Genomic DNA, 24,675 nt, shown 5'->3' with positions numbered 1-24,675 from the left:
GTCAGTGTGTGTTGCATTCACTCTTTGGCATCTGCTGTGTGGGGTGCTCAGCTTGCCTTAATAGCTTGGCATAAAGTCATTCAGTTTTGCGCTGCCGTATGCTTGCAAACTTTAACCAACCGCTTTTCGCCATCGCCGCCTAACTGCTTCTTGTGCTGTGGCCCTCTCTGCTGCTTCAGTGTGTCCGCCTGGTACGTTCAAGTCCAGCTCTGGTGACGGTCCCTGCCTGCGCTGCCCTTCGTTCAGCGTCGCCCCACAGCCGGGCTCGACGGAATGTCGCTGCAAAGAGCGCTACTTTAGATCTCCTACTGATCCCAAGACTATGCCTTGCACGCGTGAGTGTTTCACATCTGTGGCCCCTGTAACACACTATTCTCTATCCCTTCTTCATTTCATCTGAAGGAAACTAAAATGACGCAAAAAAAATTGAAAGCAAGGTGTGTGACTTTTCACACTGTTTGCCCAACGCTGATGAGGCTGTAGTTCTAACCTACTGCTTATTCTCTGTGATCACAAGAAAAAAAAGAAAACAGCTGCATGTTTCATCTGGTTCTAGTATTGTAACCTTGCTCAGAGGCAGGTGCTATTTTGTGTTTTAATATTCCAGAAAAAAAATAGCATGTTTGATACAGATAAACAGAGTGCATTAGCATTCTGATTAAAGTTTTGTAGTCTGTTGTAAACAAGGGACATAAATATACAGACTTCCTGTTAAAAGATGACGATGAAGAGGGCATAAGCTTTATTACTGCTGGGTTCTTTCAAAATTTTATAATTCTGCATTTCAGAATACAGACTTTTGAGACATTCAATGGACTGAGCTTTGTTCTAGCATTGCTGCAGCTTAAAGTGGTGTGCAGTACAGCTGCTATTAGCTTGTGTTGCCACAAGAGAAACCTGTGCTTTGCTTCTAAAAAATTATTTGCAAATGCTTGACCAAGTCGTGCAAGACATGAAGAAACATAACTTCTAGTGGCTGATTACTAAGTCCTATACATAAGCTGTTACTGTGTTTGTGTATGGGACATAGTTTCGTTAACGAGTTACATAGCATGGGGGGAGAAAGACAAAAGAGATGGACATAGTATGTGCCCTGGCCTTACCACGCTTTGCAATCTTTAGTATGTTTCGCCATCAGCTAGCCTGAAATGTTGATTTTAAAATGAAATGCTTTGTTTGCTCCCAAAGGCAATCTTTTCTTTTACTGAAAACTGTACACATAAATGTTACTGTATAATCACATCATGCAGCACTAAATCTTGCCTGCTAAGCTGCTCACTAGCCACTGCTTCCTTTCAATTCAAAGCTGAATTTTATGTTTACATGAGGCTCTGCACTTCATACAAAATCTTGCACTAAAATCTCTGTCCTTGAAAAAGTAATTTTTCAACAGCTTTTCTGTCATATCAAGAGTATACAGTTTGTCTAGCAATTATTATGGTCATGGAGAAAAGTTTTCAAAGCCGATAAACTTTTGCTGACGTACTAGACTGACCTAGCTAAGTACTCGTATCTCTCAGTGCCATTGTATTGGCAGGGATGGGGTTCACAGTTTTGTATTTTGTTTCAAAAGCAGAGTTATTCTTCTAATGACGCATAAATTTCTCCTCTGTGCAGAGCCTCCCCGGGCACCTCAAAACCTGACTGCAACCTGCGTCGACCAATCATCAGTGACCCTGACTTGGCAGCCACCAGCCAACCTTGGTGGCCGCGAAGACACAACTTATCGCGTCGTTTGCGAGGCCTGCAGTCCGAGTGTTGTGTTTTCACCAGCGAGGCAAAACTTCAACGAGACGAGTGTCACCATCACAGGGCTGCGTCCAGTCACCCCCTACCGCTTCCAAGTGTACGCCGAGAATGGCGTCTCTGGATTTGACAAAGGCCATTACGCTGACATTACGGTCAAGACTGACGCCTCAGGTATGTGTGAACAAGGTACTCCATGTGTGCTTATGTATGTCTGCTTTGTGTTTTAGCTCTGTTGTCATGCTTCGGTGGTGATGCAGCGCACATTTTTAACCCAAATGGCTCCCATGTTGACAACTTTTTTTCCTGTGCTCTTTTATCCTTCCCTGCATTGTCTTGTACCTAGTCCACTCCTGTGTCTATTTTCGCAATTACGAGGTACACTAGTACCCTCTTGTGGCACTGCCAACAACTAGGTCAGGTGTAGCAGACACTTTCACCACCGCACACTTCTAGCAGTGCATTATTTAAGTCTGTTGCATATATCGATGGGCGGCCAAATAAAGCAGCTTGCTGAATTAATCAGCTTGGCATTGGGACCCATCATAGCTGTCACGTTCTGAGGCAACCATGCAAGTTTCAACAAGGTTGTGGGCTGCTAAATGAGTTTTAATGACCAGTACGGTTAAGCACTATTGGTCTCCTCGATTTGGCTGCACTTTCTGCACTAGTTTGCAAAAGTGCCATGCCGGTGCAGTGCCAGTTCTTGTGGTGCGAGTGTAGCCTGATACTGTCGCCCTCAGTGCAGTGCTCAAATTGAGTGCAAAAGTGCAGAAATGTTTGTCTGCTGCGACTGTGTGTTGGTATTTGCCACATGGTTTGACATGTGCGAACGATTGTGCTAGCTGTATTGAACACCGTGCATTTGTTTGAAGTGGTGCACCTCTTGGCTGCTGCCGTGAAACTTACCGATCCTGACAGTGATGACTCTGTTCTTTTTATGGCAATGAGTCATTGGGTACTTTTGGAGAGGTAACAATGAAATACATGGGCTTTGAACAGCCTAGCTCTTGAAATCACACTGTGTATGAGACCTTTAACAGTTCATGCACATGGTTCAGGGTGTCACCATTCTACCCAAAAATTATCTCCGGTTGTCTGCCGATTACAGCAGAAGAACTTCATGATAACTTCGACTTCTGGCTTATTTGAACTCCACAACTCACATTCACTGTCGGGGTACAGTGGCGGTGGTGTACGTTTAGAGGCTGACTGGCAGGCACAAATGTGGACTGAGTAACTGAGTAATGTGTGGGCAGACTGGCAATTGCAAGACCAGTTGCTACTGTAAGCAGAGGTGCGGCATATGCTGCCACATGCTGAATGTTGATGTGGAGGCCATTTAGTCAAAATGAAATATGTTGCAGCGAGTCGTCACAAACAGTGCGATTATCCACGTATTAAAAAAAAACAGCACCACCAGTCTCTTTTACAAAAGCTCTGTCGTGCTGCATGTGGCCACCATGGCTGTCTAGCACGGGAATGTGGCCATTTCAGCGCCGTTTAATAAGACAAGCATGACCACAGAGCCATCTGCTGTGAAGAGTGCCAAGCACCTTGTATACTTCCCAGCAAACCAAAAACCTCTCAGAGACGTCTAGCTAGATGTCTCTGAGAGGTTTTTGGTTTGCTGGGTTGCATGAGGGGAGAACTTACAGGGAGGCTAGTGCAGAACTCGTGCAGCACTAAATCATATCCAGTGCAGAAGTGCATATGGTGCTAGCTGCACTGACATATTGAGTGCCGTAGTGCAGATGGTGGTAGCTGTGCTAACAAATCGAGTTCGAGGGCACTGCACAGCCTTAACTGGCACAGAAAGTGCAGCCAAATCAAGACCTTATATATCATGATGGAAGTTTTCTGTGCAGTTTTTACTCAGATTTTATGGCTTGCATTTCCCTTCAAGTCAGATTCGCCCCAAAAAATTGCTCTTAACATGCCATTAGTGTTTTGTATTTAATGTGCTCATGCAAAAATACATTAAGCTTCTAGTCAGTGCTCATTTGTGTTTGTCTTCTATCTCTCTTGTCGCGTTCTTTTATTGTGCTGTTTTCTTCTACAGTGCTTTATTTGGTTGCCCCTCTGTCTTGTTTTGACTTTCACTGTTAGCTTTGAGAATGCAGTATGTACGAAATGTAGACATAGAAAATGACTGAAGTGCTTGCCACGGTAGTTCTAAGTGAATTTTTACGTAGGTGTTTTGGTGCTGGCTTCAATAAGTGGTGGTCCTTTGTGTATACGTGGATGTCTTGTGTAACTTTGTTTGTCCACTTCAATGGGTAATGCTGTAAAACAAGTGGACAACTACATCTTTGTTGTTTAGGAAGCCCCAGTCGTTTATGTAGGCTTGCACACTAATTGTACTTTGCTGGCTTCTTATTTTGCAGTGCAATCGGTGATCTCCAACGTGCGTGCAAAGGCCATCAAGAGCACGGAAGTGTTGCTGGCATGGGACGCTCCTCAGGACCCCTTTCCAGAGATCGACCGCTACGAAGTGCGTTACTTTCCGCGCAAGTGGGCCAAGAACGAGACTGTGTTGCAGTCGCACAAGCTGCAGCTTGCGGTCACTGGCCTGCGGTCACGGACAGAGTATGGCTTCCAAGTGCGTGTCAAAACAACGCGAGGCTTTGGAGAGTACAGTGACACCGTCTTCCTCACCACCGGCCAATACACTCACAGTCCAGGTGAGTCCATGCTTCTGGCTGTTTTAGCTGTTGCCTGCAGCAGTAGTTAGTCTCCTAGAAGACTGTCCTTAAGTAAGGCAATGAGCAATCTCAGTGCAGGGTTCAGAAACAACCAAAAGAAAGTGGAACTTGGGCATTAAAGGACGGTCACAGAACTGTAACTGTCCGCTTGGACAGGACAGTCATATTGGCTGTCTTGCCTTGGGTTAGGACAGTAAGTTCATTTCGGTCCCAGTTTTTTGTCGTTTTTTGTTACCCATGTTATACAGCTTATGTTCAAATAATGCATACTGGGTATCACCGGAGTTGTCACTGGGATGTGTGCTGGGGCTTCATGGGATGCCAAAACGGCACCCATTTAACTCTCTAGCTTCATATTGCAAGGATACCTGCCGAATCCCTGGCAATAACTGTGGTAATTGCTTTGTATAATAGCCTGCATGCTTTATTCAGGGGGGCTCTCAAGGCGCGCTGTTCTGTTCTGTGTCCTGGAACCTGTCTCTATAATTAAAAGAAGGCTCCCAGTCTTGGGTTCTTCCCGACACCTACCTTCACGGCTCCTCTGGTCGTGACAATATCTAAGCACAAGCTCTTAGCAAACATGTCTCAGCTGTTTCTGTGATGCCTGTATGTTATTTGAAAAGAGAAGGAAAAGACAGAATGGCAAATTTCTTGTGTCAATGATGCAATTAAGCAGCAGAACCTGTAAGGGGGCGTTAAGTGCAACAATGTTTTGTGTTTTTCATTTTTTTGCTCTACCATCACTTTTTTTTGACACTAGAGGTCGGTTGTCATCCCTCTGCTTTGTTGCAATTTGTCTTCGTGACTTGCTGTGCAGCTCTCGTGGGTGATGAGGACAAGGTGCAGGTGCGGATCATCGCCGGTGCCACTGTGGCAGTCATTCTTCTAGTCGTCATAGTGATTGTTATGATCATACTCTACATCAAAAGGTGTGGTTTAACATCATTCTGTCAGCTTGTTATTAATAATGCACGCACTGACATATCTTGATTGGTTCCCAACTTTCGTATTTTGTGATTTATACTATGTATGCCATTGTATGCTATTGTATTGCAATGTATGTATGCAATGTAGGGCCATGGTGACCCTAGAAAATCGTCATTTTATCATCAGGGTAAAAGATATAATAAGCACAAATGTTAATAATTGCATTCATTGATCATTCATTCATCATCAATCTGACTACGCCCACTGCAGGGCAAAGGCCTCTCCCATGTCTCTCCAATTAACCCTGTCCTTTGCCACTTGCGGCCACCGTACTCCCGCAAATTTCTTAATCTGAATAATTACATTAGTGTACATCAAATGGACAGTGGTATGTAACCATGCATTAGAATTCACTATTAATTGAGAGTGCTAAGAGTACTGCATATCTTTATGCAGTGCAGAGAAATTTCCACATTTTGTTTTTTCTTGCTAGGGCGTGGTGCAAGGATATAGTTCCAGTGCTTACTGTGCTTTCACATTTTACAGAAACCAGTTCATGTAGTTGCATGCAGTTCTGAGGTGGCTTTGAAAGGTGTCCTGAAAGGTTCAGAGTAGCTTTTATAGTTTAAGGCATTGTGGAGTTGAATTGGAGTGTGGCTTCGGAAATGGTTCTTAAAAATTGGCTGCAGAGTAATTGTAATAAAAGCTATGGCTGAAGTTTGCTAGAAATCCCCTAAATGGATGCAGCTTGTATTAAAGCTGAAAACTAGACTAAAATTTTGTATGGTTTTGATTATCTTATGTGGAGTAGAAACAATAATTATACACAACTGGGACTAATGTTTATGTGCTTTGAGCAAAAAATTGATTGATATGTTCACTTTTTCATCTTCCTAAAGGCTATAAAATTGCCACCCATGAACGTGTTTGTTTTGTAATTCATTTTGTTATGCAAATATTAATTGACTTAGGCTATTGATTCTAGTTCTCATGTAAAATGCATTGATTGAAGCCTGTGAAAAATTTTGTTCCTGTGTACCTTATAGTTCCAGAGAAAGGGGTACATAAACCTCCTCAATTTCTGTTTTGAGAAAAGAAAGATGTATAATGTTTCTGAAAACTCCTTTTCCAAAACTCCAAATTCCCACTACCATGATGAAAAAGGATTAAAAAAAAACATCTTTGAAGTCATGCATACCCAAGTATAATATATGAACACTAAAGAAATGCTCCATCAGAAAGTCGCAAAATCTAAAAATTGATTTTTTTTTTCTACAGGAAAAAGTGGGGAGAAAATATAAAAAAGCCTGTGAAAACTCCCACTTTTCCACTCGATGTGACAGCAGAAAAGGAAAAAAATTTTTTTTTTTATATTGCGAATGCCCTAGTGCAATATACTTTCTGAAAGCTAAATACTCTATCAGCAGGTTGCAAAATCTAAAAAATCAATTTTTTTTTACAAAACACTCTCACCTCTGTGGGGACTCAGAGGTTATGGTGCTTGGCTGCTGACCCAAAAGACACGGGTTTGACCCCGGCCATAACGGTTGCATTTCAATGGGGAGATCTGTATGTGCGTTATCCGTGCACGTTAAAGGGCCACGGGTGATCGAAATTATCTGGAGCCCTCCACTGTGGCATCCCTCGTAGTCTGAGTCATCTTCGGACGTTAAACCCCTTGAACAGTACAGTGAAGTTTCACTCGACCTTGAGTAGCTTGCCTGAGTAATATGTGATTGGAACAAAAGAAGCGCCAGTTTAAAAGTGCTACTGATGAGTGCATTCCTTGTTTTCGAGGACACATCGCTACATTCCTGGAACTGGAAAAGTAATATTGAGTAAGATGTGTAAATATCGTTAACATTGCAGTGCTGCATGAAATACAGTACTTTCATCATTATCACCAACTTTTACTTGTGTGATTGAAAGTTGATGTATCTAGGTCTGTATTATAATGATAGAACGCTCTCCATAAATTGATTTGTTCGTGCAAATTGTTGGCCAGTGAGATGAAATTCTACTGCACGAATGCTGAGAGACATGCTGCCACCTCTTTGTAGCCTCTTGGCTGACTCCGTGCTTATTTTCCAGAAGCTCTGACGACTGCAATAAGAAGCAGCCAAGTGACTGCGACACCCTGGAGTACCGTAACGGGGAAGGTAAGAAATGTAAGGACGCCCATTTTGTTTCATCTCTCATCTCTTTCCTGTCCCTGTGCATGATGCTTTCTGCAGCTGAGCAGGGTTGGTAACTTGCCACGGTGTGGCAGCTTTGTCTAACACAGTGATGGCTAGACACACAGGCTGAACAGTTTGAACTTCTTAAGGCTTGCAGAGGTGCTTTGTATCTACCATCATGTTTATATGTCAGAGCCAGATGTACTTGTTAACCTCCCAACATTTTCTTTAGGGTAAAATTTATGCTTTCTTCAAATTTGTTTGAAAGGTCATGTAATATCAGGCTGGCATGTGGCCAGATGCAGTCAGTGTTTTTTAGGTCTTGCATGTCAGCAAGAGGCAAAGTCAGTGAGTGGTTTGAAGTTTGGATCAAAGATGCATTCAAAATTGTCTGAAATAAAAATTATATTTACTTAAAATTTATCATCACATGAGGTTGATTTGTAATTGACCTTGGAAGTAGCCAAATATCTTTTAATACGCTATTCACTACAAAGTGTGGTCGGCATTTTATTTGTGCTCTGAGAAGCATTTGGTGCACTGAAGTGCAAATTCTACTACAGTGAAAGCTCGTTAATTCAAAACTCGATAATTCGAATTTTCGGATAATTCGAACTACACTACTTGGTCCGGCCAAGCTCCATAGAGATCTGTGTATAAAAAAGCCCGTTAATTCGAAAGCGAGTCGGTTCCGTTACGGATAATTCGAACTACGCGCCACCGCGTCTGGGCGGCTTGGCACACAGCATGTGGCCAAAAAAAAAAAAGCACCTCCTCCGCATAGTTAGAGGCTGCGTATGTCCTAAACGGGGACAGAAGATGGAACTAGATAAAACCTTGGAAGAGTGGGTAAAGCTTAAATGGCGCCATCACTGGCGCGGTGGCCGGCGGCACCGGAAGGAAGGGGACCGCGCTGGCGGCTGCCTACCCTCTTTTCCGCGCAACCTCCGGAACTCGCAACTAAATGCTCGTTAATTCGAGCCCTGTTAATTCGAAAATACGGATAAGCACTGTCAGCGCGGTCCCAGCCAACTCCCATGAAGGCTATGACTTCGGACAGGCGCTACAAATTACGAGCGAAAAACTTTTTTTTTCTTTCCGAGTGTCGTCCATGCTTTCACCCATCGGTCGATCGCCAACGGAAGCACGCGCTCAGCCGCGAACAAGACGCCAGCACAAGCGCTGGCACTCTGCCAAAGTTCGCTTCCCCCTTGCTGGGGCTAACGTCAAAAGTGATGTTATCGCTGCGTAGCATCTTGGCGCGACGCCAAGAAATGCGTTGGGGGGGCCGTGATGGTGCTGAAAACGAGGCTTGCACAACCGAACAACCGCTGGCACTCTGCCAAAGTTCGCTTCCCCCCTTGCTGGAGCTAACGTCAAAAGTGATGTTATCGCTGCGCAGCATCTTGGCGCGCCCCCAAGAAATGCGTTGTGGGCCGTGACGGTGCCAAACGGAGGAAAGCGTTAACGACTGACGCTTTTTTTTTTATCAGATTCTTAGGCAAAAATCGGGGGGTGGGTGGGTTCATTATGTGAGTGGGTTCGTTACGCGAGTAAATACCCTACATACACCGTAATGCAAATGGTTCTTGTCAGTTTTTTCGCGGCCATTCGATAATTCGAACATCGGATAATTCGAACGTTTTTCCCGGTCCCGTGAAGTTCGAATTAACGAGCTTTTACTGTATGTCCTTAGCCAGTTGTATTTCCTGCTCATTATCCATGAGCCACATTTACAGACAAGTTTTCAAAGAAAACACCAGGTGATGTGTCTGGAGCATGCCCAGTTCAAACGTGCAGGTCGTGCAGTTTTAAAAGCTGATTTCTCTGTTGTTATATTTAGCACAACCAGTCGCACTTGTAATCTGCCCATCAGTGATTCTCTGTAAATCAAGTTATTCGTGCTTTGAAAATTTAGGTTCAAATCGGTCAACTCCTTCCAAACATTAAAGGATGGGCATCTATCCATAGTTTTTAACAGTGCAAAATTGAAGGAAACAATGAAATAGTTGTTGCCTAAGGGTTGTTGCCTAAGGGATGCAAGCAGATTGCTGGTCTAATTTACTGACACCCCTTGATGCAAAACTAATTTGTAGTGATGTGTGATTTCGAACCTAGCTATACTCCTCAACAACTTTTTTTGACAGGCTGCCAAAAGCTACAGAGCCGAAACGTGCCCTCCCTTCTTATGCACCTTATTCAGTCCCCATGGTTGCAGTTAAGTTTCCTTTTAAAAAGGGGCACCAGTAATACTCATTACTAAAGGTGTATTTCTAACATAACTGCACATTTTCAGCAGACAGTCACAGCAAAAAAACTTTTTTGATTGCAACTAATTTCTTGGGTACATCTGGCTACTCAAAGCTTCGAGAGATAGTGCTAGCTACACCATCAACAGAACGATGCAATCGCGCAATGTGCCAGGTGGCTGTCCTGCAGCTGAACTAATGGTGAAGTTACACAGTTACAGTCAGTCCACCCCTCTAGCTTTCTCTTCATTGCCAAAAAAAAAAGGTGTCACAGGAAGAAAAGTGTTTGTTGAAAGCGCTGTCAAGTGCGTTGTGAAAAATATACTACAAATGACGTCTCTGATATTGAGATGAGAACTTGTCAACCAATTTACGCATATTTGTACTTTGTTAGTATTCACGGAAACACAGCTTGAAAAACATTTCATCTTATCAAAGTGTCGAGTCCTTTTTATGAGCATTTTGCAGATCAAGAAGATATCACTTCAAAGAGGAGTAGCTCTGTCTGTAGTGCTAAGAATAGTGGACTGTGGATGACATGGCTTTGGCTCACTCCTCTCCTGTTTTCATCTTCTGGTGCTTGCTTTCCTCTGGTCTGTGGGCCGCTGCTGGGTGCTGGTGAACTGACGCTTGCCTTTCCTTCTTGCTTCTGTAGTAGTCCCCGCTTTGGAACACCCTCCAATTGTTCAGACTGCTCGGTGTAAGTATAAGCTTTCTGCTAACAGTCCCATTGGCTTGCATGCCATTGCGTTTTCTGTCTGGATTCTTTTGCTTCTGGGCACATAATAAATTGGAATTAGCTGCGTTTGGTTAATGTGCCTGTAATGGAACAAAGAGTATTGTTTGTTTGCAAGGAATGAATTAAGCAAAGATGAAAAAACGTACTGATCTGAGCCAAATTCAGTTGACCAGAGCCAGATTGGCAAGTCTGCTGTGCAGTTATAGCTTGATTGTCGCATTTTAAATGATAACTTCTTCCTATTCTGTAGTATTTGCCATTTGCATTCGGTTATTTTCATTGTAATTATGGGCTTGTTTTATTCCTCGAGTGTCTTACAATAGTACTTTAATATAAAATGTTTTTCATGGTGTTTATATTTTCTAAGGTAGTTACTTGAGTTCATTACACTACATAAAATGTTACTCTACACACCGAGTGGACAGGATTATAGGCGCCTTGTTTTTGCTATGTGCTTAACCCTGTAGTTTCCGTTTAGTGGTTGGTGCTAAAACCATTTTTTCATTGTGCCAGTGAAAAAAATGGTAGGGTTTTAACGTAGGTAAACCGAGTAGACGTGTGAAAGCATGTGTTCAGCGTGGTTGGCTCATGGTTTTGCTTTGCTGGGTCATCTGCATGTCTGGCGACGATATTAGACTTGTGTTAAGCTTTCATCGAGGTTTGTAGGAGATATTTGTAGGGTCAGCACAGCAAACCATTCATGATAACCAAAACTACTTGGTACCTCAAAATTGTCTTAATTCTCACAGTGTTTTTACATGTTGAAGCAGTCCAAAAACTAGAATATCTTGCCAATTAAAATACAGGCAACAGAAGTGTGTTGTCACTTTGTCAGCTTTTGTATATTAGTAATTCTGCACATATTTTTCTCTTCAAGTATAATTTTCCTCAAGTGACAAATGCTTGGTCTTATTTAACCCTTAATCTGCCACTCCCGAGATAACTCGGGCTACCACATATGCACACCCCCTGCCTCTCCCGAGTTAACTCGTTTTGGCCTTTTAACTCACCCCCTGCCGCTCCCGATAATACTTGTGTAAAAAAAACTAAGCAAACATGTAGCGCCATCTATGGAGAGACTCTGTAAATTCATCGATTTTGTAGGATAAATTTTAAACAACAGATGGCGCGCATGTTTTCACATCCGAGTCACTTCGTTTTGGTCTGCGCACAGCAGCCATGAGGCTATGTGCCACACCCGTCCGCGCTTTGACGGACGAAGAAATTCAAAATTGCTTGTGAATTCGGAGTCCAATGATAATGAGAACGAGGAAGGAGCCGACCTAAGTGCCTTGTCGAGTGATGACAGCGATGAAGTCCCCCTGCCACCGAAAAATCCGCGTAAGTGGATTAAATTCGACAGGCCAGATTGGTGCTGGAAGATTTGATTCATTACAACTAATATCTATAAGATTATCCTGAATAAACATATCTACATGTCCTGCAGAGCATTTTAGTCCGTTACTAGCAAAAAATTTCCAGGAAACTAACATGCAAAAAAAACCCGGCAGGGGGTGTGCAGATGTGAGTAAAAAAACCTGGCACTGAAAGGGTTAAAGAAAGGTGATGTCGAAGTAATAACAAGCAAACAGGGACATCTTATATTATTTAGTATTTTTACAGTAATAAACTTTGCACATTTTACAGCTATCTTCAGTACTTGAAATGTAACTTTCTGTAGGTGAATATGAATCGTGAAAAATTAATATGAATTTTTATGGCTTCTTGGGGTTTAAATTTACACATGCTTAGTTTGCCTTTCTTAAATGCTTTCATGGTATTGTGGTGCGACATGGATGCCAGAGAGTGAAACAGAAATTATAGTGGCATCATGGTTTTTGCTTTTTCTTTGTTTTTCCACATTGTTTTTCTTTGCTTTTCCTGAATGCTCGTGGTCAAATACACTTTGCAGCGCCTATTTATCGAAATTTTGATATTCAGAGCAGAAAATATTTGCGTGGTAACTATGCTTGTGCTGCAACACAGGGTATATTTATGTACAGGGAAGAGGGATATTGTTTCTCTTTTGGCGTTACAGCCCGTAAATGCGTACAGTAAAAGCACTTTTCGGAATTTATTCTTACACTTTGGTCTTCATTCTTTCTGCATCTTCCTCCCCCTTGTTTTTTTCTCTCATCATCAGTGACAACACCACTGTTCACTCATTGTCCGGGTGCTACATCAAGAGCCTACATTGACCCACACACCTACGAGGATCCCAACCAGGCGGTTCGAGAGTTTACCAAGGAGATCGACGCACTTCACATTACAATCGAGGCAATCATTGGTGGTGGAGAATTTGGTGACGTATGCCGTGGCAAGCTCAAGTGCCCTGGCCGGCCGGAGGTTACTGTAGCCATCAAAACACTCAAGCCGGGCTCCTCGGACAAGGCGCGAATGGATTTCCTGACCGAGGCTAGCATCATGGGCCAGTTCGACCACCCCAACGTCATCTTCCTCCAGGGGGTGGTCACCAAGAGCAACCCCATCATGATCATCACTGAGTACATGGAGAATGGATCCTTGGACACCTTTCTCAGGGTAAGTGTATATCTTTCAGTTGCAACCTTGCATCAGAGTTGTTCCCAAGGTTGGATGTACCTTAAACGGACACCGAGGACAAATTGAAGTTGGTCTGAAGTTGGCAAAGAGCCTAGTTTCAATCAAAGCAAGGTTTTTATAAACTAGAAAAATTACTTGTATTTCAGCCATTAGCTGTTTTTACATGCAAAATGAGGTGACTTTAAGACCAATTTTTCTACACGGATAATCTCATATGCTAGGCTACACCAGTGCCATTTGTTTCCTAATGCTTTTCACACAGTCAGTCCTTCACGATCTTGACGCCACAAGTTTGAATCAAGTGACACGAAAAATGTGACATTTCTGAATCCAATTTTCTCGGCAGTAAATGCATAATCCGATAGTGAAAAAACATCAACAAAGCAGCAATGAGCCAAAAAATTTATTTTTGATAGGAACCAAAAATTGGATGGAGCCATTCTGAGTGTTCCTTTTAACAGTACTGTTCGGATATGTCGCATCACTTGCTGTCTGTGTAAGCCTATCAAATTTTGCCCCCATTGCGATGATAATGAGCTATATTTAGCCTTTTGGCATGTTATACTGTTGTTTAATTGTTGTTGTGTTAGGTTTTTTGGCACATAAGCGACTGAGGTTATCGTGTGCCAAACTTAAGTTACATTGTCAATTCAGATAAGCATAAAAATATGTGTTCTGCATAAGAACAGCATTTCTGTTTCCTCCGGTCTTTACTAGTCTCTTCGAACTGCTATAGAACTACTGTGCTTGGGAAGACTCATTGCATTATCAAGGTCAAGAATAGCAAAGCATATAACATGAATCTGAGCTGCAAAAAGTTCGTTTCAGCTAGTGTGACTGCAGATGAGCAGAAACCATGTAGATCCTTTGATCCTTTGGAGCATGAAATAGGGCATAGCAGTCACAAATGGCGTATTCTCTCATGAAAGTAGTGCACTTTTGATGACAACTATAAATGTGGTATGCCTCACTTTGGGTACAAGCAAATGTTCAGTCACCATAAAGCCACTCTAGTAGAATAACATCTTGAACAAATAAAACATTGCTGACAAGGCAAGCTGACACAATTGTGTGTTATGCAAGGGTGTGAAATGTAATAAGTAGCAGTGGAACATACCTATAACTGCGTGTATATTTTTATCATGCTCTTTGATTAACTGCTTGTTATGTGGTTAATTTGCTATTAATTGGTCGTTCGGCCTCTATATTCATGGTGGCCTGTCAAATGCTCATCCCAAGCATTCCAACTTTTTTCATTCTGTTTCTTGCAATACTTGGATTATTGTGGAGCTGATATTTTCTAGGTAGTTTAACTTCCTGTGCGGGCCAACAAGTTATGAGGAGCGCTGCTGACTGCTCACTTCAACCATCTTTGTTTTTCAGGCCAACGATGGAAAGTTCCAGGTGATCCAGCTTGTAGGAATGCTGAGAGGGATTGCAGCAGGAATGCAGTACCTTGCTGAAATGAACTACGTACACAGGGTAAGCTCTCATCATCACTGCAGTGTCTGGTCAAGCTGTAGTTGCAGTTTTTTCCAACGCTTGTCTAACAAAAGAACAGAAAGGCATATAAGCAGAAAGGTATCAACTAGGGAATTAGTATTGAAATTAGCATTTGCTTGAAAATGGCCAGTACGTTTACAAATTGAATGCTGCACAGCTTCCTAAAATTTTTTAGTTCAGACATATGTCCTAGTCTGGGATGATATACTAACACTCCGGATAGAAATTCTTTTGCTGAGTTCATGCATAGTTTGATAAAAAGAAATTCAGTGTGCGTCTAGATGTATTGGTTTCATTTTTCGGCAACAGAAATGTCTGTATGAAACTGAATACATAATCATGTTCACATTTGTTTAAAGACAAAGAGACAATGCTCTGCAGAAACTATGTACACTTTGTAAAATATTTGGTCACGGTCATCATATCATTGAATCAAGAGAGATGATTGTGCTAGTTGTTTCATAAGTAAAGGGAACAAAAGAAAAATGGCACATGAAAAGCAGGGGACACACAATGATAGATACTTATGTATATTATTTCATTTCCTCAGTCTCCTGCATGAGCTGGAGCTAAGTCACTTGGCCAGAAGGTTGTTCCTAATTGCACAATTTTTGAAATAATTTTGCTTTAAGTCTCGTACTGTTTGAGACTGCAATCTTCTATCCATGTCTTAATGCAATGATATGTGTTAGAATGAATGCTAAGTGGCCATGCTCCCACATAACTCTCTGCACTTTCTAGACAAAACAAACATTACACCTTGTGCGCACAACTTTCAGTCTCAGTGAGCGCAGTTTGTGGGGTGTGAGGCAAATTTTTATTGTACCCAAAAAGTTGTAGATGTTTGGGGTGAATGTTTACTTCTGGCATGTCTTTCCATCTGCCATCAATAGTTGTTGCAGCTAACAAAAAGCCAGCTGCATAGTTTTCTAACATGTAGTTTGGTAGTCAACAAATATTTGAGAAGACCAGATCAGACTTAAGAGGCATCTTGGATGAAGTAGGCGGACACGTAAGAGGTGATTTAATTGAAATAGGCAGAAAAATAATGTGATCAAATTAGGTTATCTTTTCTGTTCACTCAACGGGTTGTGGTGTACTTTATGTTGTCAAGGGATGATTTATTTGTGCGCACTCAGTCCCTCGCGCCCGAGTCCCCACTTGTCCGCAGTTCGCGCACCGAACACAACGCGCACCGAACACAACGCGCACCGAACACAACGCGCACCGAGCTCACACTCGGGCCTACTTCGTCCGCGCTACTCCATCACAACCGCGCACTGCACTGGCCCTTACAATGTTTGTAAGTTCTGTGTTTTCTAGGTGTTAAGGATTTAGATTTACAGTTATGTTCCTTGGGTAGGAATGTTTGTTGATTTCATGCACACAAAATTTAACACTGTTGCTATCCTAGCTCTTCACATCCGTTCGATAATCTGCATATGTACACGGTTGTCCATCACTAGAAGGAACACGCACCGTAGTGGTAGCCTAGTGGTTTAGACATATCTGCCTCGTATGTGGGAACTGCAAAATTTGATCCCCAGTGCAGCAAGGTGCTTGCCAGTTTTCCAGTCGTTACATTTATCTCCTGGTGCTTGGCTTCTCTGGAGTGATCCCACCTCATGCAGACCAGAAACATGGTAACCATGAAAACCAAATTGTCATCATCACCAAGAGGGAACATGAATGTGCCACATGTTGTAAACTTGTGAACTAGCAAACAGCCACAAGCAGCAAAGAGAAATGTCTGTTCTCGAGCTTTTTTAAAATCTGCACAGTAATGTGAACATCATCATTATTATACACTGAAAATTAAGCAGAGATCAATGTTGTCTCATGCTCTGTGGAGCTGTGACCTAACTCTGTCACATGCTGCTGTGTTCACTCTAACTGTGGATGACACTGTACATCGCAAATCGCCATTATAAGGGAGTTGCTATTGTATTTAATATTGCTACTGTAAGGATGTCATTGTTGTATACATGGGGCTTCATTTTCCTGCCTCTGTTTCAGGATTTGGCTGCAAGAAATGTGCTTGTCAATGCCAACCTTGTGTGTAAGATCGCTGACTTTGGCCTGTCCCGTGAGATTGAAAGTGCCACTGAGGGAGCGTACACAACAAGGGTGAGTCATGTGAGTGCACATTTTGTGCAGTCTTGTAAGTGTTTTTGCTGATTTCCTCACTGCCATGCATGAAAAACCCCTTCACTTCTCACACCACTGTTATTACAGTTATAGGTGCATGGGGATAAATACTTGAGGTTTCCTGTTGGACCTCATAGTGGTATTCAATTCAATTCAATTTATTTCGCATTTTTTACAATAGTACAAAAATGCGAGGGCAAGCAACAAAAAGCTGCTGATTAGCAGCTTGCCACAAATCAGACTGAGACTTTGACTGATGAGTCACTGGGTCACTATCACAGCAGCTTGCAGGTAGAAGGGGCAGAGTAGAAGGAACAAGAAAAGGAAAAGAAGGGATAAGTGATGCATGTTGCATCCTGTTTGCCCAAGTGGTGACGACGGCTGCATGCAAGCCACTATCCCCTTACCTATAGCTCAAGCATTTTAATGTGCCTATTATACTGGTAGAAGTTGCATTGGTGCACAAGTTGCTGCCCACAAGAACATCAATTTCAGTGCTGTGAAAAAAAAAGCAGTTAAGAGAACTGCAAAGGAACTTTGTTATATAGTAGAATGTTGGATGTTTACTGCCATATTTCGTCCTAATCCAGTGTGGAGATGGGGAATGCTGTACTCTGAAAAAATTTCTAGTGACTTTAGGACAGACAAGCCATGTTCTCGCATAGTAGTGACTCTCTTGTGACACCATGGGGTAGAAGGGAACTGGTATGGAAGAGAGTCTAGGCTTCATACAACAATTACTATGCCTTTTGTTCTCTTTTTTGCCTTTCGTTCAATCAGATGGTCCCTAAATTTTGTTTTCTTTGCTGTTTTGGCAGACAGCTCTTCATTATTCTATCCCCGTTGATGATTTCTCATAGGGCTAAGCACTTCCCCTAGATGATGCGTATGTATTTTGTGCCATATTGGTGTGTTCCTGGCAGGTCTGTCATGCTTCTACTGTGCAATAGTGTGTTTTGCTATTAAGTTCTGCTAATAAGATTTATAAATGTTTCGAGTTAATCATTGCCTTTCATTAAAAGAACATCTTAGGTGAACACTCATTATTGTACATTATGTCAGCTGCATAGGATACAGAGTGAACAAATAAGCACAAAATTCATTAAGTTACAGTGTATCATTTGCTGTATTATGTGAAACTGTGGTATAGAGGGGGTTCTTCCCAAGCTGTGACATGGATGTGATATTTGATATTAGTGTTGCTAAACACCAAAATAAACACCAAAAGTTTCTGCCAAATTTAAAAAAAATAAAAGGCCGAAAAGTTCTACCTTTAAATATGCGGTAACATTGGCTAAATTGATTCCTGTGCAACCGTGTACAGAGTGTAGAAAACCAGGCGTACCTAAGTGCTTTGATCAAATTTCTGGTTGTAACATTCCTTTCGCTTTCCTCAACAGGGAGGCAAAATACCCGTTCGGTGGACAGCACCCGAAGCCATTGCGTTCCGCAAGTTTACTTCAGCGAGTGACGTCTGGAGCTTTGGCATAGTCTGCTGGGAGGTGATGTCATATGGCGAACGACCCTACTGGAACTGGTCCAACCAGGAGGTCATCAAGAGCATCGAGCGGGGATACCGGCTTCCTGCTCCCATGGTTAGTTCCTACCCACCTTCTTTCTTATTATTCCGAATGTCATTTTTATTGATTCACAAAACTATTTATTTTCGCTTCATCAAACTTGAAAAGGCTTGCATGACTGGAGGAAAGCTATTCAGAAAGAGCAAAAAGTGTGCTTTTCACTCGCAAGTGCGCCACAGGCATGTGACTGCAGGTGAATAGTGTTCACCTTAATGTGGCTTCTATTACATAGGCAGACTTTGCCATTAATTTGTAGCCCACTTTTTTTGACAATTTTTTACATCTTTGACAACTCTGTATTCTTGAGTTACTTTCCAGGCACCCACTGTAATCTTGCTATTTTTGGACATTGAATGAGCATTTAAAACATACTAATTAGTGGTACACTGTCCATGCGGGCAGATTTAGGAGGGGTAAGGGAGGTGGGGGGAGGGAGGAGAGACCTCATAATGTATGAGACATAATGTACCCACATAATTTATGAAAATCACGTTTGGTGCACGTTTTGCTTATACACGGCGTGGGTCATCCGATCAAAACAACACTGCCTCCTCCAAACCTGAATTCACATATTGTGACAAGACTTTCAATGTATTCTAATGCTGGCTCAATGAGGTTAGGATTTACATGTAGCAAGGTTGGTAAGTATAAGTAAAGGTGCTGTAAGTGCTTTTTTGCTGCAGATGGCAACACTGCGCCTTTTTCCTCACTGGTTGCCTTGTTCATTCCAGGATTGCTCAGAAGCTGTGCATCAGCTAATGCTGGACTGCTGGCAGAAGGACCGGTCACACAGGCCTCAGTTTAGCAGCATTGTGAAAACGCTAGACAAGCTCATACGCTGCCCTGAGAGTCTACGAAAGATTGCTCAGAACAGGTGAGCAAACTATTAATTTTCTTTTACCAATAAACTTGGAAATGGCTGAGTAATAGTAAACAGTCACCTTTAGTGATTTCATTCTTGCCATACTGAGAGCAAATTCTTTCCCCATAAATCTTGAGAGCTTGTGACCAACACACATCTGTGATGTAAGCAAGGCGTGGTGGCAGCTGATCGTAGCAAACAGCTGATGGTGGTAATGGTAATGCTCTCAAGATTTTTAATCGTGAGAGCATTAAAGGCTTCATCCACCAGAAAGTCCGGTGTCGGTGTTGTTGGCATCGGCGTTGTGTGCGAAAAATCACGGCCATGGCATTGGCAAGTGGTTCCCACAGAGCAACCTATGGTGCAGGTGGTCCACCGAGGTCACATGACCTTGCGGTATCATCACAACCTGCCCACCAGATAGTGAGCAAACTGCCCACTGTGGCAGGTGGCAGTTAAGTTAATGATTGCTCGCTCAGGAAGAGCAACCTGGGACTACTGCGCCAGGAGGGGACATGAGGAATCTATGAATGTAAAGTAGAGAATGACCTTCTGCATATCTGGGAATTAACCCAATACGCTATCGCATCATACCCTTAAGGCAGAGCTTAAGTGTCCCATGCAACTTTTTTGCCTCTCATTGCGTATAAGAAATCTGTTTTTAGTAAAAGCAGTCTCTTTGTTATTTGAAGGCAGTAATGTGTCGATACAGGGCAACTTCAATTCTTGCTGTGTGTGCCTTGAGGAACACGCTGAAACATTACCGACACTTGTGTTCAGAATAAGTTGCATTGCAGCTTTGTCTTTTTGAATGCAGGCATCAAAATCCACTGGACCCCAATGCCCCTGACATGACGCAATACAAGACTGTCGAAGAGTGGTTGTGCAGCATCAAGATGGCGCGCTACCACGAGAGCTTCCAGAGGGGCGGCTTCACCACGATGGAGGCCGTGTCGCGGCTCACGCTCAAGGACTTGGCCGCGCTTGGTGTTGTGCTTGTGGGGCATCAGAAGAAGATCATGAACAGCGTGCAGACCTTGAGGGCACAGATAAACGCCACCATGTCTGACGGATGCGTCGTCTAGGCACAAGGAACTGCTTGTCGACTTGATCTCCGGCGTTCACTTCCTTAACTTAACAGACCTGGGCCTGGTGCTGCAACAAGTGGAGGTGGCAACAACAGTGATAACCGAGTGGATGGCCGTTGCTACACGTGAAAGGCCTTCACTCGGTCTTGCTCATTCCAGGGCCTCATGAAACTACTAGCAGGTGTCATGAACTCAGGTTTACCTGCACGTCATGAGCACACTTCCCTGGGTTGGCATTGTTGCTATCGCTTCCTCGTTTTGTGCACCATTTTAGGTTCGTCAAGAGGTAAAATCGTTTCATAGGCGACAGCAATGGACAAGTGGGGCAATTAGCTTTAGCTGTACCTGATTTGGTTGGCCAAGCTTTATCTGCTTTGGGTGCGGCAAGAGGTTCTACTTCGAACTACTATAACCAAAAAAAAAAATATGCTGTTATGTCTGAATGGGCCCTCAAAAATTAAAAGTACTCTTCAGAGTGCTGAAACCTTCAAGTGTTCATAACCAAGTAGGTAGGCTTTACCAGTTGAATCGGGTTCAGCTGAAATAGGATGCTCCAATGTGATGCAAGGATGTGCTAAGCCTCGTGAAATGGACAAAACTTCAAGGCGCAGTGCAGTGGCGGCAGACTCTACTCGCTATGCAATGTGTCGCAACAAGCGTGCATCTACAGTGCTGCAGTTGACTGCCACATCTCCAGCTTTGGAGGCAAATAGGAACGACAAGGACAGTTCGAGCCGAAGCATGTGTGTGTGTGTGTGTGTGTGTGTGTGTGTGTGTGTGCGCGTGCGTGTACATAGGTGGAACTCTTTTAACATATCAGCGCGAGAGATGAATGGACATTGAAAGGAAAAAGACGACTCATCTCACGTGCTTTTCCCGATGAGCCTGCATATCACGCCAACCTTCCTTGCGCGAACCGAACCCGCTGTGCTTGCATCGTTCCATGTTGTCAGTGTTGGGGAAATTCCTACAGGTTGTTTTCTGCTCTTCATATCAACTGTCTCTTGATGGCCCTGCTGAGTCGGCATTTGTTACATTGTCAGAGTGGCCACTACTTTTTTAAGAGTTTTTTTTTCCCCACAAGGCACCTACTTCAACAATGCCTTTGATTGTGTTGAAGTGCTCCGCTTGAGCAAGAAACTGTGTTTTTGTGTAGAGTGGCAATACATGTCCTTTATTTTGGTGCACTCTAAGAAGTAAGCTTTCGTGTTGTCTTGAAAACCAGTTTAAGGTATCTAAGGCAGCGGGCAACAAACAGGCTTTGTTTTTATTTTGTTGGCTGTTCACATTTCTGTTGATAAAAGAGGTCACATAAGGACGTTTTCTGGCCATGGTCTTTTTGTTTTAGTTAGCGCAGCTAGGTGGATACTGTTTCTGAGTGGCCAATTTATAACTCTGCTGAGGCTCTCCACCGCTAACAGCTCTTTTTAGACTCCTTTCCTCTACATGTGCCATCACAGCTCTAGAGGTGCTTCATACAATATGCAAAGTCATGTTTCTTGGGGTTGTCAGTCACTACATGTGTTTTTTGCCCACTGACATTGCCACAACGATGACAGTCTTGTTTTCCTGTGAACACGTACCTCCCGGTTGGGTCTCTTGTATGTCATTGCTCAACGAAACAATGCTGCCGTGCTAGAGAAGTAAATGCACTGGCCACTGGGGTGGCTGTTGAAGCAGTGCGTTAGCAGTCCTGCTTTTCATTTTGCTTCTCTTCCTAATTCTAATTTTGAAGAATGCAAATGTACAGACTGCGTCACAAGAACATCAAAGGAACATTGAGTTATGGATTAGTTTTGGTGCATAGCTTACCCACCATGCTTATTAATCTGGCTTTCTGTGCTCAGTTATGTGAATAAGTAGCTGATATGCAGTGTTTCCCTGTTCAGTTACATTAGTGACCTGATAAAATAGTGCATCTTCTTTTTTTATGCATACCTAAGCAGCCAGTTGCCTTGGTTAATTTATTAAGGAAACCAATGGTCTGAGCACAATAATTTTAAAGTCACTTAACAGTTTCAATCATTATTGCTATCCTTTTTTTTCCTTCATGAAAAAAGCAGCTAAACCAGCCATTTGCACACCAGCAGCTTTCACACTCCAGGTTTTAGTATGAATGATCGCAGAAAGCTCAATGTAAAAAGGCTTGGAACCGAATGGTTTTGAGAGTAGGTGAACTGGCATTGTATACTTGCCGTAGACGGATTATGACCGGTTTTCTACTGCATGTAAGTGTGTGGCTTTCATGTAGCAAGAGAGGGAAGTGTACAGCAATGAAGTAGATGCAAGAAAATTTCGAATAAGCTCGCTTTTCCCAACCTTTTATTTTGCTGCCCAACTAATGAATATTTTGATGTCAGAATAGTCATGCTTCCTTGAGTCTACAGTTTGCAGTGCTACTTGCCATCATTGGTCTTTTTAATGAGTACATAAGGACACAACTGATTCGATAAAGAAGCTGCAGACGGCTTATTTACGGGAGATATGTTTGTGACAAACATTCGAGGGTGTCATTTAAATCATCTCTTGAGCAAAGCTTTTGTGCCATGCATCATGGCCAGTCCGCACTAAAAATTGCAGTCAGTCAGTTATTTCAGTTTATTTTTAATTCCTTCTCAAAGTGGTCAGTGACTTCTTTTCAGCTAACATTTCTGCTATTTTTTTTTTCTTCATTTCATTCAATGAGTCAGGAGTAGGTATTTAGAAGCTGTCACAAGGTAGCTCATTTTAATTTTAGCAATGAAAAACCTCTCATGCTGGCTTTTCATAATAGCCCAAAAAATTAAACATGCAGAAGCAGGAAAGTTTTGGATGTTTATTTATTTTGAATTTTTGAATGGCCCTGGAATCCTTCTTTTATTGTCTGTGCTTCCTTGTCTGAAGACTTACCTGAGTGTTCAAACAAAATGAATGACTTGGAGTGGTATGAGTTGGAAGTTATTTATTTCGAGCTTAGGGCAGCATATACTTGCTGTTAGTGTCAGAGAGTTGTTGTAATATAAATACGAAAAATGAAAAAAGAGAAGTTTGTGAGAGAGAGAGAGAGAGAGGCAGACAGTGAGAAAATGTGTTTCGAGAGGAGTACTCTTATAATGTATTATATATAAATCCTCATTATCGCCTGTCCAATGATGAAATGCATGGGCGAAGTGTGTGTACATGCTTTTTTATGTGTTGTTGTTTTCTCTGTGTCTGCGGCTGTTATAGTCAAATCCACTGCGCAACACAGTGAGTGTGGAGTATACATATGGTGATTTCTCTTGCAAATTTAATTAATTTCGGCATAATGAACCATGCATTCTTTTTTTTTTGACAGCCATTTTTTGTCAGTGTGAGCACATTTTTTTTTTTCCGTTTAGGGATTTTTCATCGCGGAATGAAAGAAAGAAAAGCGTGCAGCAAGATGTCCCAGCATGTGCAGCTGTGTGGGGTCATTAGCACGCCTAGTCACACACTTTTGTTCGTATACTGCTCTGCTGCGATTTACTGACGTGTGATTGTCCTACTGCCACCACGAATTGACTGCTAAGGATGCAACCTGTCTTCTTCCTATTATAGGCTTTTTTTTTCAAGTTTGTTCTTCAACATTAATGAGATATCCCATGCCACGTGAGCACGTTCTTGTTTTCTTCGCCTTAGCTTTTTTTCCTTGTTCACCACCATGGGTTTTGCGCAAGAAATATGTGGCCCGTTTGAGTCTTTCTTGTCTCCATTAAGTTATGAAAAATGTTGGTGCACAGGTTGTGTGTGTTGCATGAACACACATACGGGAAGTGTGTGACGAACCTTTGGACATACGTTTCATGTAAAGACGAAAACACCTGTGCTCCCGGTCTGTACATTTCGATGCATATACGAGTATAATTGCGCCCCATGGGAAACTATGAAATTCTTTCATTAATAAAATTAATTTTTATGCAGACACTGCCTTGCTGCCTCTCTTTTTCTTCAGGATTGCAATGTGTACCCAGGTTTAGTATTCCACTCTTGCTTTTGACAATGAGCACGTTGGCGCCAGAAATTGACAACCTTTCCAGTGACTCTAGGAGGCAAAATTTCAGTGGGAGGCAATGCTTGGAGCTAACCAGCTGATTAGCAAATGAGGAAAATGAACCCCAACCACATAAGGAGAGGGAGAGTAAACATTATTTGCTCTAAAATTTCTTGCAGAGCTCCCATGGTTTGGTCCTCATGTCGGGACTCCTGTAGCCTTTGCTGCCCAGCTAGCCGGTTCAACAAGCCAAAGCTGGTGGTCTTCCAAATCTTAGCTGGGCAGCACAGCCTCTCATTGCTCTGGTGTAGCATTGTGGATTATGGGTACCGCATCTATTTTCTGACAGGCCCATGTGGTGTGGTAAAGTGTGGGTTTCTCTCTGCACCAGGGACACA

The 24,675-nt window shown here is 42.6% G+C and overlaps 1 protein-coding gene across 12 annotated transcripts in view; it reads left to right on the top strand.

Annotated features, from left to right (window-relative positions):
- Nucleotides 1-24,208, top strand: part of Eph (Eph receptor tyrosine kinase) — a 255,410-nt gene extending 231,202 nt beyond the window's left edge. For 2 of the 12 annotated variants that reach the window (XM_089574613.1, XM_089574603.1), the window contains exons 5-16: nucleotides 180-335; nucleotides 1,618-1,920; nucleotides 4,134-4,430; nucleotides 5,269-5,380; nucleotides 7,470-7,546; nucleotides 10,460-10,504; nucleotides 12,687-13,084; nucleotides 14,489-14,587; nucleotides 16,625-16,744; nucleotides 18,157-18,351; nucleotides 19,068-19,210; nucleotides 20,016-24,208. In XM_089574613.1, coding sequence (XP_089430739.1) covers nucleotides 180-335; nucleotides 1,618-1,920; nucleotides 4,134-4,430; nucleotides 5,269-5,380; nucleotides 7,470-7,546; nucleotides 10,460-10,504; nucleotides 12,687-13,084; nucleotides 14,489-14,587; nucleotides 16,625-16,744; nucleotides 18,157-18,351; nucleotides 19,068-19,210; nucleotides 20,016-20,283 — 2,213 coding nt within the window. In that variant the 3' untranslated portion in view covers nucleotides 20,284-24,208. The remainder of the gene's footprint in view (nucleotides 1-179; nucleotides 336-1,617; nucleotides 1,921-4,133; nucleotides 4,431-5,268; nucleotides 5,381-7,469; nucleotides 7,547-10,459; nucleotides 10,505-12,686; nucleotides 13,085-14,488; nucleotides 14,588-16,624; nucleotides 16,745-18,156; nucleotides 18,352-19,067; nucleotides 19,211-20,015) is intronic. The other 10 variants (XM_089574614.1, XM_089574604.1, XM_089574606.1 and 7 more) reach the window with 10 other exon arrangements.
- The last annotated feature ends 467 nt before the right edge of the window (nucleotides 24,209-24,675 follow it).

Source organism: Amblyomma mixtum, chromosome 2 (assembly GCF_055824585.1).
Source record: "Amblyomma mixtum isolate Tamu chromosome 2, ASM5582458v1, whole genome shotgun sequence".
NCBI lineage: Eukaryota > Metazoa > Arthropoda > Arachnida > Ixodida > Ixodidae > Amblyomma > Amblyomma mixtum.
This window is presented reverse-complemented; position numbering and strand designations above follow the sequence as displayed.